The 14099-nt window shown below is 40.0% G+C and overlaps 1 protein-coding gene across 1 annotated transcript; it reads left to right on the forward strand.

The window, feature by feature from the left end:
- Positions 1 to 11595: 11595 nt before the first annotated feature.
- On the forward strand, positions 11596 to 12429 carry LOC133229460 (vomeronasal type-1 receptor 4-like). The gene has a single exon (XM_061385828.1). The coding sequence runs from the start codon at positions 11596 to 11598 to the stop codon at positions 12427 to 12429; it is 834 nt and encodes a 277-aa protein (XP_061241812.1).
- The last annotated feature ends 1670 nt before the right edge of the window (positions 12430 to 14099 follow it).

The raw sequence follows: 14099 nt of genomic DNA on the forward strand, positions 1-14099 counted from the left end.
CATTCTCTGTTGTCTCCTTCTCCTCCCGCCTTCAATCTTTCCCAGTATCAGGGTTTTTTTCAGTGAGTCAGTTCTTTGCATCAGGTGGCCAAAGTATTGGAGTTTCAGCTTCAGCATCAGTTCTTCCAATGAATATTTGGGACTGATTTCCTTTAGGATGGACTGGTAAGACTCTCAAGAGTCTTCTCCAACACACAGTTCAAAAGCATCAATTCTTTGGCACTCAGCTTTCTTTATACTCCATAGCCGCAGGCCAACACTTAGTTGTGTCTTGTGGGGTCTAGTTCCCCAACCAGCTGATTGATCCTAGACCCCGTGGATTGGGAGTGCAGAGTCTTAGCCACTAGACCACCAGGGAAGTCCCCAGAGGGCTGCTTCTTTGGTATACAGGGAATTAGCAGCTCCAGCAAAGAGTAGCAAGTGACAGAAATTTCATAGATTAAGGAAGAAAGTTAAGCCTGAGAAGTTCCCTGGTCCTCAACCAATATCAGGAGAAGTGTTTTGAGACATAGCTGAAAACAGTCCAAAATTTACATGAGGAAAAGTCAACTGAGGGCTCCAGTGAACATGCCATGCTCTCCTCTACCCTGCATGCTGACGTCATTCCTTAAAACCCATCTTGCTATTGAGCAGAGTGTAAAACTGAAGGTAGAGCTCCAGAGCAAGCTTCAGAGTTGCCATCACAGCATCCTTGTATCAGAAAACTTGGCTTTTAATGACTGACTCATTGTCCCATCCCCAGACTGTCCTTGGGATAAATATGGTAGCTTCCCAGGGGTACTCAAAGCCGTGTGGAGGGCAGAAGGGACATCCAGGTGTCCTTGGATCCCTAGAGCCCAAAGCCCAAAGCTTCATCTCTGAAAGAAACAATGACCCTAGAAGACTGAAATCAGGAAAACATTAAGGAGAGAATGCAGAACTGGGATCTCCCATTCCAGAGGGTAGTTTTCCTGCCCTATTCAGACAATAAAAATGTGAGCAGTATCATCCATTTCTGCCACCAAAATGGCAAGCTCCTTCAGCAGGGTCAGGCATATATTTCAGTGCTTTAACTCCAGTAAAGAAATGAGTGGAAATTCCTTTGCAAAAAGGTATAACACAGTTTGTCTCTGACTAATTCCAAATCCTTTAAAACCAGAGATTTCTTCATGAGCAGTAGAGACACTAAAACCCCAGACTCAGAAGAATAAGCCTTTGACTGTGTGGATCACAATAAACTGTGGGAAATTCCTCAAGAGATGGGAATACCATACCACCTTACCTGCCTCCTGAGAAATCTGTATGCAGGTCAAGAAGCAACAGTTAGAACCAGACATTTAACAATGGACTGGTTCCAAATTGGGAAAGGAGTATGTCAAGGCTGTACATTGTCACCCTGCTTATTTAACTTATATGCAGAGTACATCTTGCAAAATGCCAGGCTGGATGAAGTACAAGCTGTAATCAAGATTGCCGGGAGAAATATAAATAACCTCAGATATGCAGATGACACAACCCCTATGGCAGAAGCAAAGAGGAACTGAAGAGACTCTTGATGAAAGTGAAAGAGGAGAGTGAAAAAGCTGGCTTAAAGCTCAACATTCAAAATACGAAGATCATGGCATCAGGTCCCATCACTTCATGGCAAATTAAAGAGGAAATGATGGAAACAGTGACAGACTTTATTTCCTTAGGCTCCAAAATCACTGTACATGGTGACTGCAGCCATGAAATTAAAACACACTTGATCCTTGGAAGAAAAGCTATAACCAACCAGGACAGCATATTAAAAAGCAGAGACATTACTTGCTGACAAACTTCCACCTAGTCAAAGCTGTGGTTTTTCCACTAGTCATGTATCGATGTGAGAGTTGGACCATACAGAAAGCTGAGTGCTGAGGAATTGATGCTTTTGAACCATGGTGTTGGAGGAGACTCTTGAGAGTCCCTTGAACTGCAAGGAGATCAAACCAGTCAATTCTAAAGTCCTGAATATTCATTGGAAAGACTGATGCTGAAGCTAAAGCTCCAACACTTTGGCCACCTGATGCTAAGAACTGACCCACTGGAAAAGACCCAGATGCTGGAAAAGATTGAAGGTGGGAGGAGAAGGGGACAACAGAGGATGAGATGTTTAGACGCCATCAACAACTTGATAAACATGACTTTCAGCAAGCGTGGGGAATTGCTGATGTACAGGAAAACCTGGTGTGCAGAAGTCCATGGGTCACAAAGACTCAACTGAGCGACTGAACTGAAGGAAATCATCGGGTTATGTCTGGAGGAGAAAATGGGGTTGAGGTGTGAACCCTAAATTATGGAGAAAAGTCAACTCAAGGATTTGGCTCAGGCCCAAAGGGAGCCATGGTGGATGTGTCAGTGACTAGAAGCCTTCCATGTACCAAGAGCAAAGGCCATGAGAGTGCTGCAAAGACAGATGAGTGCTCCGGCCAACACTGAAAAGCAACCTCCAAGACCCAAAGATATTCCTTCACTATCATTTCTGCTCCTCTAGCTCCAACATCAACCTAAGGCTTCATCTGGGATCTAAAACAGTATAGTCCAGTGTAGGATCAGAGATGCAGGACAAAGAAGAAGAGGTAGAGCTGTTTTAAGTACAAGAAGAAGGTCCCATACAGGGACTTCCCTTGTGGTCTGGTGGCTAAGACTCCAAGCTCCCAATGCAGGGGGTGTGCAAGCTTGATCTTTGATCAGGGAAATAGGTCCCACATGCTGAAAATTTTTTTTAATTTAATTTTATTTTATTTTTAAACTTTACAATATTGTATTGGTTTTGCCAAATATCAAAATGAATCCTCCACAGGTATACATGTGTTCCCCATCCTGAACCCTCCTCCCACCTCCCTCCCCATACCATCCCTCTGGGTCGTCCCAGTGCACCAGCCCCAAGCATCCAGTATCGTGCATCGATCCTGGACTGGCGACTCATTTCATATATGATATTATACATGTTTCATTGCCATTCTCCCAAATCATCCCACCCTCTCCCTCTCCCACAGAGTCCAAAAGACTGTTCTATACATCAGTGTCTCTTTTGCTGTCTCGTATACAGGGTTATTGTTACCATCTTTCTAAATTCCATATATATGTGTTAGTATACTATATTGGTATTTTTCTTTCTGGCTTACTTCACTCTGTATAATAGGCTCCAGTTTCATCCACCTTATTAGAACTGACTCAGATGCATTCTTTTTAATGGCTGAGTAATACTCCATTGTGTATATGTACCAAAGCTTTCTTATCCATTCATCTGCCGATGGACATCTAGGTTGCTTCCATGTCCTGGCTATTACAAACAATGTTGCGATGAACATTGGGGTACACGTGTCTCTTTCAATTCTGGTTTCCTTGGTGTGTATGCCCAGCAGTGGGATTCCTGGGTCATAAGGCAGTTCTATTTCCAGATTTTTAAGGAATCTCCACACTGTTCTCCATAGTGGCTGTACTAGTTTGCATTCCCACCAACAGTGTAAGAGGGTTCCCTTTTCTCCACACCCTCTCCAGCATTTATTGCTTGTAGACTTTTGGATCGCAGCCATTCTGACTGGCGTGAAATGGTACCTCATAGTGGTTTTGATTTGCATTTCTCTGATAATGAGTGATGTTGAGCATCTTTTCATGTGTTTGTTAGCCATCTGTATGTCTTCTTTGGAGAAATGTCTATTTAGTTCTTTGGCCCTTTTTTTGATTGGGTCATTTATTTTTCTGGAATTGAGCTGTAGGAGTTGCTTGTATATTTTTGAGATTAGTTGTTTGTCAGTTGCTTCATTTGCTATTATTTTCTCCCATTCTGAAGACTGTCTTTTCACCTTGTTTATCGTTTCCTTTGTTGTGCAGAAGCTTTTAAGTTTAATTAGGTCCCATTTGTTTATTTTTGCTTTTATTTCCAATATTCTGGGAGGTGGGTCATAGAGGATCCTGCTGTGATGTATGTTGGAGAGTGTTTTGCCTATGTTCTCCTCTAGGAGTTTTATAGTTTCTGGTCTTACATTTAGATCTTTAATCCATTTTGAGTTTATTTTTGTGTTTGGTGTTAGAAAGTGTTCTAGTTTGATTCTTTTACAAGTGGTTGACCAGTTTTCCCAGCACCACTTGTTAAAGAGATTGTCTTTAATCCATTGTATATTCCTGCCTCCTTTGTCAAAGATAAGGTGTCCATATGTGCATGGATTTATCTCTGGGCTTTCTATACTGGCACATGCTAAAATTAAAAGTTTGCCTGCCACAATTAACACCCAGCACAGCCAAGTAAATAAATAAATGAACATACACATACACAAATTCTTATGTCATTCTCAAGTTTAATTGGGTGTTTTTTGTTTGTTTCCAGAACAAAGCCTGGTGACTCACAGTTGACTTTGTTAAGTGCATTGGTTGTGTTGGTGGGGGAATCCCTAAGATCAAACAACCGGTTTATGAAGGCAACAGATTTCAGAGTTGTGTAAAAATCCTAATCATTTCAAAATAACCTTCATCATGAAAAATTATGAGCTTCTCTCAAACACATCAGTGGTCTCTTTGGAGATACTCACAGGAGATTCACAATTGGTTTTGGTAATTACCAACTCAAAAAAAGTTTTTCAGAAAGATCATTAGCTCCTCAAGCTGGCCCTGTCATTGCCACTTCAAGTGAAATGATAATTGCAGTTCTGAAGGAGGATGAGATCACAGCTCCTAAACCTTTATCTCAGGGTCTGACTGCCTCTCTCCCACTCACGTCCTGGCTGCATGACCTTCACCCTGAGCCCAGCATCCTTCTCATGAGAAGGAGTGAGAAGGGGTCGAGTAATTTGTATTTCAGTCTAAGAGGCAGAGTCTGTAAGGAAGGAGGTCGGAGTAAGTGTTCATGTTTGGGAAAGGGATCTTGCTGGGGGGCCAGGGGTAGAGTGGGAATAGATCCGGTGGCAAAGCAGGTCAGGAAAGCAGAATAATTCCTTAGCAGAGAGTTTAGGTAAAGCAAGATCAAGATCTTTGTTTTTGCTGAGTTGCTCAGTTGGGTCGGACTCTTTGCAACCCCATGGACTGCAGCCCGCCAGGCTTCCCTGTCCTTCACTATCTCCCAGAGTTTGCTCAGACTCATATCCATCGAGTCGGTGATATCATCCGCCCATCTCTCCCTTTGTCGCCCGCTTCTCCTCCTGCCTTCAATCTTTGCTGGCATCAGGCAACACCGAACTTGACAGCTTCTAAAATTATTTTCTGAAACTCTTACCATAGAGGACACACAGGAACAATCCTAGTGGTAATGATGAGGAATCATTTTTAAAAAGTATTTCTCTTAGTTGCAGCATGTGAACTCTTAGTTGCAACACGTGAGATCTATTTTCCTGACCAGGAATCAAACCCAGGCTCCCTGCATTGGGAGCGCTGAGTCTTAGCCACTGGACGCCCAGGAAATGCCATAAGATCATCTTCAAGGAGTTTAAGGGTTGTATTTTTAAGATCAATCTGCTGTAATGTTACCTTTCAGAAATTCTAGACTAATTTTAAATTTGTATTAGAAGTGTTATCATAATGCCTTTATGCTTTCAATAAAGACTATGATAGAAAAGTAATGATTTTCTAATCCTCTACAGAAGGCATGAATATGAATTTGTTTGAAGAACAGAAATGATTTTTTTCATATATATCTAACTCTAGGCTATAACATGCTTACTGGACATAGCAGTTGTGTCTTTTCTGAAACATTTGAGGTCTGATGACAATGGCAAGATTGCTATCCCTCTTCAAGATAGAGAAGCAGCATTTCAGGAAAAGGCAGCTTTATAATGGTGAGGTTTGGAATATAGTTGTCAGGACCAAATGTATCTTCTCATATGTTGTCTAATCTCATAATATTCTAATGCCAACTCCAAGCACACATTCATTTCTTTATGGTTTCACTTTTGCAACACACAAGAGTCAATATTCTCCAGATTGTACTTTACATGTATCTAGTATGTTAATATTCTTCATAAATCTTATTATATTGTAGTCTCACTTAACCTTGATTTTAAAAAGACCTAAGGATTTAGACAAAAATAATTCTTTCATTTCTAGCCTATACTCATTTATCATATAGTAGTATTTCATGGTTCATAGTTTAAGATACCATAGTGAATTTGTGCCTGGCATGATAGGAATGCACCTTTATGTTGCAAAACTTATACTGAGAAAATCTTGCATTCATTATATCCAGTATGGACAGGAAGTACTTTCCTATAAGTTTGTGTGTGTTTGTGTGTATGTGTGTGTATACATGTTAGTGGCTCAGTTTGTGACCCCGTGGACCATAGCTCACCAGATTCCTCTGTTCTTAGGATTTCCCAGGCAAGAATACTGGAGTGGGTTGCCATTTCCAATCCAGGGAGTCTTCTTGTAATGTTATTTACCTATGGAATAAATACTTATGCAGATATGGAAACTTTTTATAACCAAAATTATAATATATAAAAGGTAAGGAATAAACTCTAATACTTTGGCCACTTGAGAAGAACTGAGCCATTGCAAAAGACCCCGAGCTGGGAAAGATTGAAGGCAGGAGGAGAAGGGGATGACAGAATATGAGATGGTTGGATGACATCACAGACTCAATGGACATGAGTTTGAGCACACTCCGGGAGTTGGTGATGGACAGGGAAGCCTGGTGTGCTACCGTCCATGGGGTTGCAAATAGTCAGACACAACTGAGTGACTAGACTGAACTGATAGAATAAACCATATGATATAAAATAAAACAACTAAATTTCAGAGTGGGTTATTAAAAAACAGCTGATGTGTTTGGTTGGTCATCACAGTGGTTAGGACACTGTCTTGGACTCAGCCTACCAGGTTCATACCACTTCTAAGCCTGTAATCAGCATGTGAATTTAGACAGATCCCTTGACCTCTCTGTACACTGGATCTCTTATTTTATAAACTGCATAACCCCATGCAGTTATGACCATCAAACACCAGGCAGAATGGCCTCCAGGGAGTTGGCAATAAGAATGGTGTGCTCCTCTCAGACTATATTTGGAATCCTGGGTGTTTTTTCTCTTTATCTTAATCTGTTCCTTTACTACCATGAATGTGAGTTGAGGTTCACAGACTTGACCTTCAGGCACAGGACTGTAGTTGCTTTTTGGTCATTCCCCTTAAAGGCATCTCCATGACAATGGCAGCCTTTAACTGAAGCTTGTCTTCAGGGATTTAGCCATGGAAGTGTGTTCTCTATGCCCCCAGAGCTGGCAGGGTATGTCCATTGGTACCCCTTGCCCCTTAAGTGTCTCCAGCCATCAAGATCAGCCTCAGGAAATCCAGGTGGGTGGAACTTAAAGCAAAAGCTCCCAAGGAGGGGACTTCCCCGTGGTCCAGAAGTTAAAACTCTGCTCCCAATGCAAGGGATCCAGGTTCAATTCCTGGTCAGGGAACTAGAAGCCGCATGCCATAACTGAGAGTTTACATACCATTAACTAAGATCTGGTGTAGCCAAATAAATAAATGAATAAGATGAAATAAATAAAATCCTCTTTTAAAAAAAGCTCCTGAGCATATTGGGGTCTCCATTTTGCACTACTGAACAGTATGTAACTTCTTTCTCAAAGTTTCTGTATGAAGACTATGTCTACTGTTCATTATATTTCCTGGTCTTTAGGAGAAGATTGTGTGGTCAGAAGTCAAATCTCTGTGTAAACATTATTTTCTCCATGGATATGATGCCAAATGGAGCAACACATCAACACAAAGCAGGAAGACTTAGGATACTGATCTGCTGAATTTTAAGACAAAATCAGCGATTCACTGTATGCAGCAGTGTTACTATTCTCTGATGTTTCATTGTTGGAGTTATGATCTGGGCTTACAGCTCCCCTCCTTCACAGACACAGGCAGCAGATGAGACAAATTCACAGAAACGGGCTTTCCCAAGCTCCTTCCACATTTTTTGATAATACATGATTTTAAAAAATTAAAGACATGTTTGCAGGTTATAAGTGCATAGCTCAGTGAAATTTCAGGAATGATTGCACCTCTGGAGACCACAACTAGATCAAGAAACAGAATGTTCTCAGTGCCCATAAAACTCTCTTGTACCCCTTAAACTCACTATTTCCAAGGCTGTAGCTTTGTTGGGTATATTTGCAGGCCTGGATTATTCGGTTTACGTTTACAAATATTATTGCATTTAATATTAGATCACTTTGCCACTCTTGGCCTTCACATGAAAGAAATCATACAGCATCTTTCATTTTTTTTTTTAAATAATCCTTAGTACAGAGTTTATTTTTTTATTTTTATTTTTTTATTTTTTTAATTTTTTTAAATTAATTTTATTTTATTTTTAAACTTTACATAATTGTATTAGTTTTGCCAAATATCAAAATGAATCCACCACAGGTATACATGTGTTCCCCATCCTGAACCCTCCTCCCTCCTCCCTCCCCATACCATCCCTCTGGGTCGTCCCAGTGCACTAGCCCCAAGCATCCAGTATCGTGCATTGAACCTGGACTGGCATCTCATTTCATACATGATATTTTACATGTTTCAATGCCATTCTCCCAAATCTTCCCACCCTCTCCCTCTCCCACAGAGTCCATAAGACTGTTCTATACATCAGTGTCTCTTTTGCTGTCTCGTATACAGGGTTATTGTTACCATCTTTCTAAATTCCATATATATGCGTTAGTATACTGTATTGGTGTTTTTCTTTCTGGCTTACTTCACTCTGTATAATAGGCTCCAGTTTCATCCACCTCATTAGAACTGATTCAAATGTATTCTTTTTAATGGCTGAGTAATACTCCATTGTGTATATGTACCAAAGCTTTCTTATCCATTCATCTGCTGATGCACATCTAGGTTGCTTCCATGTCCTGGCTATTATAAACAGTGCTGCGATGAACATTGGGGTACACGTGTCTCTTTCCCTTCTGGTTTCCTCAGTGTGTATGCCCAGCAGTGGGATTGCTGGATCATAAGGCAGTTCTATTTCCAGTTTTTAAAGGAATCTCCACACTGTTCTCCATAGTGGCTGTACTAGTTTGCATTCCCACCAACAGTGTAAGAGGGTTCTCTTTTCTCCACACCCTCTCCAGCATTTATTATTTGTAGACTTTTGGATTGCAGCCATTCTGACTGGTGTGAAGTGGTACCTCATAGTGGTTTTGATTTGCATTTCTCTGATAATGAGTGATGTTGAGCATCTTTTCATGTGTTTGTTAGCCATCTGTATGTCTTCTTTGGAGAAATGTCTATTTAGATCTTTGGCCCATTTTTTGATTGGGTCATTTATTTTTCTCGAGTTGAGCTGTAGGAGTTGCTTGTATATTTTTGAAATTAGTTGTTTGTCAGTTGCTTCATTTGCTATTATTTTCTCCCATTCTGAAGGCTGTCTTTTCACCTTGCTAATAGTTTCCTTTGATGTGCAGAAGCTTTTAAGTTTAATTAGGTCCCATTTGTCTATTTTTGCTTTTATTTCCAATATTCTGGGAGGTGGGTCATAGAGGATCCTGCTGTGATGTATGTTGGAGAGTGTTTTGCCTATGTTCTCCTCTAGGAGTTTTATAGTTTCTGGTCTTACGTTGAGATCTTTAATCCATTTTGAGTTTATTTTTGTATATGGTGTTAGAAAGTGTTCTAGTTTCATTCTTTTACAAGTGGTTGACCAGATTTCCCAGCACCACTTGTTAAAGAGATTGTCTTTAATCCATTGTTTTTAAGCATCTTTCATTTTGACTTTTTCCTCCATTCCATTACATCTTTGTGACTTTTTCTGTATTGTTTTCTTTATTGTTGTTTTTTCATTATCATTGCTATATAGGACTTCATTGCGTGACTATCAAATCTTTAATTGATCATTCAGCTGTTAATGGGTAGGTGGGTATTAAGAGTTAGGGGCTATTACAAGTAATGATTAGGGCTCTCATATAAATCCTATTAATATAACTACTCTTCGGGTGATATATGTACGAAATCCTGTTGAGTATATTCATAGGAGTGGATTTCTTAGAACTGGATTACATCGGATCTGCTAAGTAGATACCACAGTTTTCCAAAATGTTTGTATCAATTTGAACACCCACCATCAGTGTATGAGATTCTTGGTTGATCCACAGCTATGCTAAAACTTGGCATTTTTGTCATTTCATTTCTGTTTTATATTTCTTAATGGTATTTGATGACATATAGGTAATGGTTATATTTTAATTGTCCTGATTACCAAGGATGTGGAATAGTTTTCCACATGTCTTATCCACTGAATAAGTTCCTTCTTCAAGTTTTTGTTTGAAGACTCTGTCCACTCTTTATTCTATTTTGTGGTTTTTAGGACATACTTGTGTGGTTCTAAGTTGCATCTTTGTGTGTGTTGATGAGAACCAGTCTTAATTTTCATGTGTACAAAAGTTACTTCACCATATGGTTTTTATATACTGTTCTCTTTAGCATATATATATATGTATTTTTAATATTTATTTATTTAGCTGCATTGGGTCTTAGTTGCATCATATGGGAGCTTTGTTGTATCAACCAGGATGTTTGGTTGTGGTGCACAGACTCTCTAGTTGCAGATCCCAGGCTTGGTTACCCTGTGGCATATAGGGTCTTAGTTGCCCAACCAGGGCAATTTCTCCCTTCTGTACCATTACTTCTTTCTTTACCACACTCAGTGCAAGATGAGGGTCACAGCTTTGATTTGCAAGCACCTGGCTATTGCCAACTTTTTGGTCATTCTCTCAAAAGGGCTCCCTCAGACAATTACAGCTTTGAGGTTGAAACATTTTGCCAGTGATTTTGCTTGCAAACTTATTTTGTATGTTGAGAGAGTGGGCAGGAGTATGTCCATTGGCACAACCTACCTCTTGAGTGTGTTTCAAATCTGTGTCCCCTGCTTTGCGAGAAAGATTCTTAGCTACTGGATAACCAGAGAAGTACCTGTAGCATATATTTGAAATTGTAAGACCCTAGAATAACTCCTGTCTTTTTTCTAAAATACTACATTATCTTCTTTAAAATACCAGCTGAGCCACATGGAAAGCCCAAGAATACTGGAGTGGGTAGCATATCTCTTCTCCAGTAGATCTTTCCCAATCCAGGTTTTGAACTGGGGTTTCCTGCATTACAGGCAGATTTTCTCTACCAATTGAGCCATCAGGGAAGTCCCTACAATAATACATTATCTTCTTTAAAATTTAGAAGGGAAATGCATTTAGAATTGACCTCTTTTATGATGAAGGCAGTGATGGAGATATTTTTTTCCTCCAGTAAGCTTCTTAAAAGTGTTGTTTTATGCTTTCTTTCAATTTACTCTCATTTGTCATTGCTTCCTCCAGGTCACTACCACTAACATTTTCGTAAAATATACTGATTCTCTCATCGTTTCCCATCACATGAAGCCTTGGCAATTTCACAAAAGCACACAAGGAAAGTTGGCTCTTGATGTCACAGATTTATATGAGCCATTCTGCTCTGAGGAGTCACTGTTGCCATCATGTAAAGGGGAGTATCTTGAATGACACAACAGCCGCCAGCCAACTGGCCTTTGGAATAATATTCTTGCTACAGACTGTGCTTGGAATCTGGGGCAATTTCTCCCTTCTGTACCATTACCTCTTTCTTTACCACACTCAGTGCAGGATGAGGGTCACAGCTTTGATTTGCAAGCACCTGGCTATTGCCAACTTTTTGGTCATTCTCTCAAAAGGGCTCCCTCAGACAATTACAGCTTTGAGGTTGAAACATTTTTCCAGTGATTTTGCATGCAAACTTATTTTGTATTTTGAGAAAGTGGGCAGGAGTATGTCCATTGGCACCACCTGCCTCTTGAGTGTGTTTCAGACCATCACGATCAGCCCCATGAACTCCTGTTGGAAGAATCTTAAAGTCAAAGCCCCAAAGTACATTGCCTTCTCCATTTCCTTCTGCTGGATCCAGTGCCTGTTTGTACATCTCGTTTTTCCTCTGTATGCATTATATGTTTCTGACAAATGGCGCAGCACAAACATGACAAATATAAGAGATTCAGGGTACTGTGCTGCCGCAGATCTTGAGAACATCTCAGGCTCAATATATGCAGCTTTGATAGCGTTCCCTGAAGTTTCATTTTCTGTGCTCATCTTCTGGGCCAGTGGCTCCATGATTCTCACTCTGTACAGACACAGTAGGCAAGTCCAGTATATTCACAAGGCTAGTGTGTCTCCCAGACCCTCTGCTGAGTCCAGAGCCACGCAAAGCATCCTACTCTTGGCGAGCACCTTCATGTGTTTCCACACTCTGTCCTGCATCTTTAACATTACTCTTGCTCTTGTTCATAATCCCAGTTGGTGGTTGGTGTATACAACTGGCCTGATTTCTGTGTGTTTTCCCTTTATCAGCCCCTTTCTGCTCATGAGCCATGACTCCATTGTATCTAGTCTCTGCTTTCTGTACACGAAGAACTCAGTATCCCCTAATCTTATCAGAAAAGCTTAAATTGTATGTTTTTTAAATTTTATCAAGGTATAGTTGATTTATAGTGTTGTGTTACTTCCGGGTATATATAAAAGTGAGTCAGCTATACATATATATGTATATCTACTCTTTTTAAATTCTTTTCCCATATAGGCCATTACAGAGGATTGAGTAGAGTTCCCCGTGCTATACAGCAGGTCACTTCTTTTTTTGTTGTAAACCAGGCCTGGAGACATGTGGGACTTGGTTCCCTGACCAGGGTTTGAACCCCTGCCTAAAAAGGACTTCATCTTAACCATGGGACCATCTGGGAATTCCCCCTAGGTCCTTATTAGTTATCTATTTCATATATAGTAGTGTATGTTTGGGGCTTCCTTGGTGACTCGGTGATAAAGAATCCAGCTGGCAATGCAGGAGACTCTAGTTCGATTCCCAGGTTGGGAAGATCCCACATGCCACAGGGCAACTAAGCCCAAGCACGACAATACTGAGCCTGTGTGCCTAGAGCCTGTGCTCTGCAAGAAAAGCCACTGCAGCAAGGAGCCCACACTCACCACAACTAGAGAAAGCCCACATGCACCCATGAAGACCCAACACAGCCTAAATAAATAAATAAATAAATAAAATTCCACTTCTGATCCTATCAGAGAAGGAAATGGCAACCCACTCCAGTATTCTTGCCTGAAGAATCCTCTGGACAGAGGAGCCTGGTGGGCTGCTGTCCATGGGTTCACACAGAGTCAGACATGACTGAATGACTAAACTGAACTGAACTGAATTTTTCCTTCCTCCCCCATTTCACCTTTAGTAATCATAAGTTTGTTTTCTATGTCTGTGAGTCTCATTCTATTTTGTAAATAAGTTTATTTGTATGTCTTTTTACAAAAAGATTCCATATATAAATGATATTATCTGCTATTTGTTTTTCTCTGTCCTGCTTCATTTAGTATGATAATCCCTAGGTCCATCCATGGTGCCACATATCGCATTATTTCATTCTTTTTAATGGCTGAGTAATATTCTGTTGTGTTTTTATACCATCTTTTCTTTATCCATTTTTCAGGTGATGCACATTTAGGATGTTTCCATGGCTTAGCCATTGTAAATAGTGCTGCTGTGAACACTGGGATGTGTGTATATTTTCAAATTATAATTTTCTCTGGGTATATGGCCAGGAGTGTAATTGCGGGATCATATGGTATTAATTGCTATATTTTTAGTTTTTTTTTAAGGAAGCTACATTGTGTTCTTGATAGTAGCTAAACCAATTTACATTCCCACCAACAATGAAGGACGATTCCCTTTTCTCTACGCCCTCTCCAGCATTTATTTTTTGTAGACTTTTTGATGATGGCCATTCTGACCAGTGTAAGGTGATGTCTCACTAGGTTTGATTTGCATTTCTCTGATAATTACCAATGTTGGGAATTTTTTCATGAGCCTGTTGGCCACCTGTATACTTTCTTTGAAGAAATGTCTATTTGGATCTTCTGCCCACTTTTTGATTGGGTTGCTTGAATTTCTTTTTCTTTTTTTTTTCTTCTTTTTTTAAAATTTTATTTTATTTTTAAATTTTACATAATTGTATTAGTTTTGCCAAATATCAAAATGAATCCGCTGATATTGAGTTGTATGAGCTGTTTGTATATTTTGGAGATTAAGCCTTTGCCAGTTGCATCATTTGCAAATAT

This window comes from Bos javanicus, chromosome 18 (genome assembly GCF_032452875.1).
Source record: "Bos javanicus breed banteng chromosome 18, ARS-OSU_banteng_1.0, whole genome shotgun sequence".
In the NCBI taxonomy this organism is placed as follows: Eukaryota; Metazoa; Chordata; class Mammalia; order Artiodactyla; family Bovidae; genus Bos; species Bos javanicus.